Source organism: Atta cephalotes, assembly GCF_000143395.1.
Source record: "Atta cephalotes unplaced genomic scaffold scaffold00042, whole genome shotgun sequence".
NCBI classification, from domain to species: Eukaryota; Metazoa; Arthropoda; class Insecta; order Hymenoptera; family Formicidae; genus Atta; species Atta cephalotes.
Window position 1 is genome coordinate 433,990 of NW_012130106.1, and position 5,674 is coordinate 439,663.

The 5,674-nt window shown below is 32.4% G+C and overlaps 1 protein-coding gene across 1 annotated transcript in view; it reads left to right on the plus strand.

The window, feature by feature from the left end:
- Positions 1-5,674, plus strand: part of LOC105622241 (serine/threonine-protein kinase mig-15) — a 92,115-nt gene that overhangs the window by 54,406 nt on the left and 32,035 nt on the right. The window contains exons 4-10 of the mRNA XM_012203662.1: positions 193-237; positions 377-659; positions 943-1,154; positions 1,272-1,500; positions 1,588-1,848; positions 1,917-2,089; positions 2,550-2,570. Coding sequence (XP_012059052.1) covers positions 193-237; positions 377-659; positions 943-1,154; positions 1,272-1,500; positions 1,588-1,848; positions 1,917-2,089; positions 2,550-2,570 — 1,224 coding nt within the window. The remainder of the gene's footprint in view (positions 1-192; positions 238-376; positions 660-942; positions 1,155-1,271; positions 1,501-1,587; positions 1,849-1,916; positions 2,090-2,549; positions 2,571-5,674) is intronic.

Below are 5,674 nucleotides of genomic sequence, written 5' to 3' on the forward strand. Positions count from 1 at the left end.
CTACTACACACACACACACACCACACACACACACACACACACACACACACACACACACACACACACACACAAATTATAAAATGTAATATTTTTTAAAAATTATGCAAACTCCCTATTATGGAATGGACTTAAGAAATTAGAAGAAACATTTGATTAATTGCATACTTTAATAAACTGGTCATTTCATTGCAGGATGAAGAGGAAGAAATAAAGTTGGAAATAAATGTACTCAAGCGGGTGAGTGACTTAATTATCTTTTTATTTTGAATAATATTTTTGAAAATATTTTATTTTGAAAATATTTTTTGAAGTACTGGATAGTTAGCGGAGCGTATTAATGCAGACAAATTTGACATTGTTTTTTTTTATCTCGTAGTACTCAAATCATAGGAATATAGCTACATATTATGGTGCCTTCGTAAAGAAGTCATCACCCGGTAAAGACGATCAATTATGGTTGGTTATGGAATATTGCGGAGCTGGCTCTGTCACGGATCTCGTCAAGTCAACTAAGGGCCAGAGCTTAAAAGAGGAGTGGATAGCTTATATATCGCGAGAAATACTGAGGGGACTTAGTTATCTTCATAGCAATAAAGTTATCCACAGAGATATTAAGGGACAAAACGTTTTATTGACTGACAATGCGGAAGTCAAACTTGGTAAATTTAATTATTAATTATTAGATTCATGTAAAAGATTCGTTAAACAAAATCTTACATATAGTTTTGAAATTATTTTTATTGAAGTAAATAATCATTGATTTTAATGTATTTTTTTTTATGTAAAGAGAAATTGACAAATCTTCTTAAAAAAAATTTGATAATTTGAAATAGAATTTTATAAGAGAAATTTTATACATCAAATTAATACATATCTTTGATTAATACATATCTTTGATTTATTTTATCGTTGTATATTAATTATACTGTAATATTTTTTTAGTTGATTTTGGTGTTAGCGCACAGTTGGACAGAACAATAGGTAGAAGAAACACGTTTATCGGTACACCTTACTGGATGGCTCCAGAAGTTATTGCATGTGACGAGAATCCAGATGCTACTTACGACAATAGAAGCGATCTTTGGTCGCTCGGAATTACTGCTTTGGAAATGGCTGAATCACAACCTCCACTCTGCGATTTACATCCCATGAGAGTGAGTCTTTCTCAGTAATTTTTACGATTAATATGTACTTTTTATAACATATAACATTCTTGTGTTTAAAATTACATATTATACAATTATATTATATGTTGTTTTATTGTTGAATAGGCTTTGTTTTTGATTCCTCGTAATCCACCGCCACGGCTCAAGTCGAAAAAGTGGGCCAAAAAGTTTCACGGATTTATCGAAACGGTACTGGTAAAGGATTATCATCAAAGACCTTATACGGAACAGCTTCTTAAACATCCGTTTATTCGGGACCAACCTACGGAAAGACAAGTCAGAATACAGCTTAAAGATCACATTGATCGTTGTAAAAAACGCAAACAGGAGAAAGGTATGAAAATGATAACAGGACTTTTATTTTCTAGAAACTTATTTCATATTTGCTGGATCATCGTTACGTATTTATTATTTATTATAGAAAGAGATGATTATCGATATAGTGGTAGTGAAAACGAGGAGGATGAACCAGCATTGGCAGGCGAACCATCATCTATAATTCAAGCACCTGGAGGTGATACGTTACGCCGTAATTTTCAACAGATTCAGGAAGGCAGGACTCTGACACAAGATATATCTCCACAAGCGCCTATCGCTAAAGAAAAACCAGGAAGTAGATCTCAAAGAGAAGTGCCGGAACCTGGACCACCCGCGAGACCCGCTATACCACACAGACTCATAGGTACGGTAATGATTTATAAAAGATTATAGTCGATCTTTTTCACGTTACTAATATCACTGTGTAAATAGTGGTGCCCGATCCACAACCACCGTCTCGACCATTACCTCCGACACCCAGAGATGATCCTCGACAACCGCACAAAGTATCTACGCCGCCTTCTAATCATCAGACACCTGTTGGAGGAGGGGGAGGATCTGGTGGGCAACCTGTGCCTCAAAGGAATAGTGTCTTCAAGCCTATGGTAAGTCTTTATGAAGAAACTTGTACTTTTCGTATCCTTCCTATCTTTTCTAATTATCTAAACTTCTTCTTTTTATCTAAATCTCCTCTTTCTTTCTTCATGACACTTTGTTAATAAGGGCACTTACATAGATATAAACAAAAAGATTAGATGATGAGATTTGTAGTAGGCATACGCTGTTGTTCCTTTTTCTTTGCAGTTCTGCCCTAAATTTTGTATTTATGATCTAAATATTATTATATATATTTTCTATACAACGCATAGTTCACTTTGTATGTTTCCTCTTTCTCTATATATTTTTATCACATTCATTGCACACGTTCTACGTCGCTATTGCGTTATTGACGTACACGCTGATGCATTTTATATAATACATATACACGCGTACACAGAGGATCCTAGCATTCGACATGGAATGTATTCGGTTTTTATTTCTTTTCTATGTTCACACCTATCGCAGCTGCCGCCGAAGAAGCCAGAGGTAAGATGACACGCACACTTTATCTCTCTCTTTCTCTTATATGTATATTAATAAGTCGCTTTTCTTACGCAATACGGATGATTTGACAATGATGATCAGTGCAGAAACTATAGGCAATATTTATCTGTTTTTTATTCTAAAATCTATCTTAAGATGTTAATACGCGTGCGCTTTCTAATTAGTTCACGCCTTGAGAGATTATATTAAATTCTAAATATAAAAATACCGTCTTATGTTGGTTTTTATTATGATTTACAATATTTATGTTCTTAACACAAAACGTACCGAGATTTAATACCTATTTGTATCGCAACCGGTTAAATGATTGGTTTTTAGACAAGGACTTTATTTTTCCTGATTGAATGGAGTAACTTTAAGGTAATAATTAAACAAAAATATATTTTTTCCATTACTATAAAAAACAAAAACTTAATAATAGGTAATTGATTGCGGACCATATTTTTTACAGATGCAGGGAGGTTCCAATGTACATTTTCCGCAAACATATTTCTTACATTTAGAACAGATTTTTATTTTATTATCTTTACAATACTTTATTTGTTTTATGTTTATTAAAATCTGTCGTAGAATTAATGTTGATGTTCTTTTCGTATTTGTTATTCTTATTTGTTCTTCTCGGGCTTCTTGATAATCAGCGGCAAGTTCTATTGCTAACTGGAGTAAAAAAATCTTGTCTCGATATATTTTCTCCTGTCGTTTCCTTATACAATATCCAGGCATTTATGCCTGCTAAATCAAGGATATTAAAAAATACTTGGATAGGCCATCTGCGAGACTTCGATTTTGTGCTATATTTCCTCATCATTTGATTGGTCATGTCCACATCGAATTAGGTTATAATATGAAATAGTCTCAGGTAAAATTTTATCATTTTTTTCAACTTTTATAGATGCTTGGAGCTAAGTAAAAGTACTTTTTTCTTTGGTTTACTTTTATAAATTATAAGAGTACAATTATCTGATTTGAAAACTTTCGTTGAAAATCGTTTCATATCGTCTTTCTTCTTCTTCAATTATGGGTAATTCCCTTTTATTGGAACGGATAGTTCCAACTAATGTAGTCCTTTTTGCTAGGAATTTTGTAGCTATAGATATGCTTGTAAAAAAGTTGTCTATAGTTACAATTCTTCCACAACCCGTAAGTGGTTCTATGAGTTTCAGTACAACATATTTCTTACATTTGTTAATGATACTGACGAGTATCTATCTTCATCTTTTCCCAAATATGGAAGTGCATTTATGATGTACTTACTGTCGACGTTTGATGCTAACCAGGATTTGATGCCAAATTTATCTGGCTTATTAGGCATATATTGGATCTGCATATATCTGCATATATCTTACTTTCGTTGGAAATAGTTGTTCATCCACAATAATTTTTGCCCCTGGTTTATAACAGTTTTGGCTGTTCTTAATGAATTTATTCCATATCTCAGATATCAAGAATTTATCTGTTTTCAAACGTTGCTTCCGCACACTTTTTTTATCAAAACGGATAAATCTGAGAATTTCTATAAAACAATTTCTGCTCATGGTTTCTGAGAAAAATTTAGGGCCCCATGTTCTATTCCACAAAAAAGAAACTTTCAAATTGTTTACTTCATATGCACTTCGTGCATATAAAATTGCAACAAATGCATCTAATTTCGCTCGAGATAGACTCCATTCAGTTTCTAAAACTCGATTTGCTTCTTCTATTGTGCACATTCTTATATGTTTCATAATATGGTGATCAATAATCAACGAAAATGCAGTCTTCATCTTACCTTTCATAATATTACGTTTTGCATATTTCGGACCTGGTCTCGTTCTTCCCTGAAAATGTTATGAAAATGTTAATGCTACTCTTCCAGGTGTAGCACTTATTTGCATTTTTTTCCATATAGTTCCATCAATTGAAATATGCTGATCATTTTTTTCATTCTATTCTTCAGAACTTAAGAGCAATCTCATTCTTTTTCGTCCTCCACGTTTATTCACAATATTTTCTTCCTCATCGTCGATATGTGTAGACTCAAACTCACTGTCTAATAGATCGTTATCATTTCCAAATAGTACTAATATCTTCACTTTCAGAGTTCATCTTCATCAGTTCCCGAAAACTCTTTGCCTATGTTATTTATTTCTTCTAAGTATTTGGACTGTCTTGTTTGTTTCGACATTTTTCTGGGTAAACGATAACACTAATGTAACGGTAATGGAGTAACGCCCTAAAAAGCAAAATATAAACTAGCTATCAACAATATTTAGGTTTTTTTTACCCTTTCTTTCCATTAAAACGGTACTTGCAACTTGAAATTTTAGGCACTTTATTCAAATTTCAATCCACAACTATTTTTGATTGAGTTTACTACGCAACAGTCTTTGCAGAAGTGTACCACAAACTCATATAATACGTAAAATGTGAATGCGCATTAGATTTTCGAATCCAATGCTCTTATAAGGCAGTAAATATTTCTCTCGGTCAAATGACCTGTCGTGGTAAATAATGCTCGGCTACACGTGTTTATCAGATTTAACAAATAAAAATATAAATAAATGATGTAAAATTAATTGTATATATTTAATAGAAAAAGTCATGAAGTCAAATGTGAAAAAGCGATAACATTTTATGCGAATTTTCTAATCAAAAGTTTACAAAGTCATTTGATCGATCATGGTACGTTTAGAGTTAAGCATTTAGTTGATGCTTTTAAATAATATAATAATGATTGTGTGATGATGTTTTGATAGTTTTGAAGTTTCTTATAAAATAAAGATTAGGAGAATTACATTATAACGAAAGAAGTTGCAATTGTAATATAATATAAACTACATTTATAGATAATATATGATGAATTATAATGTAGATAGTATCAATTATATAAAATAATTCTAATTAATCTTTTTAAGTAAAGAAATAAGTATTAATATAATATGAAATATTAGATAAAGAATGTGTTCTGGAATGCACTGATTCATTCTTAAACTTGTCCGTTTTATATTTTATATATATGTACACACACACGCAACACACGCACACACACACACGCACACGCACACACACACACACACACACGCACGCACGCACACGCACGCACGCAC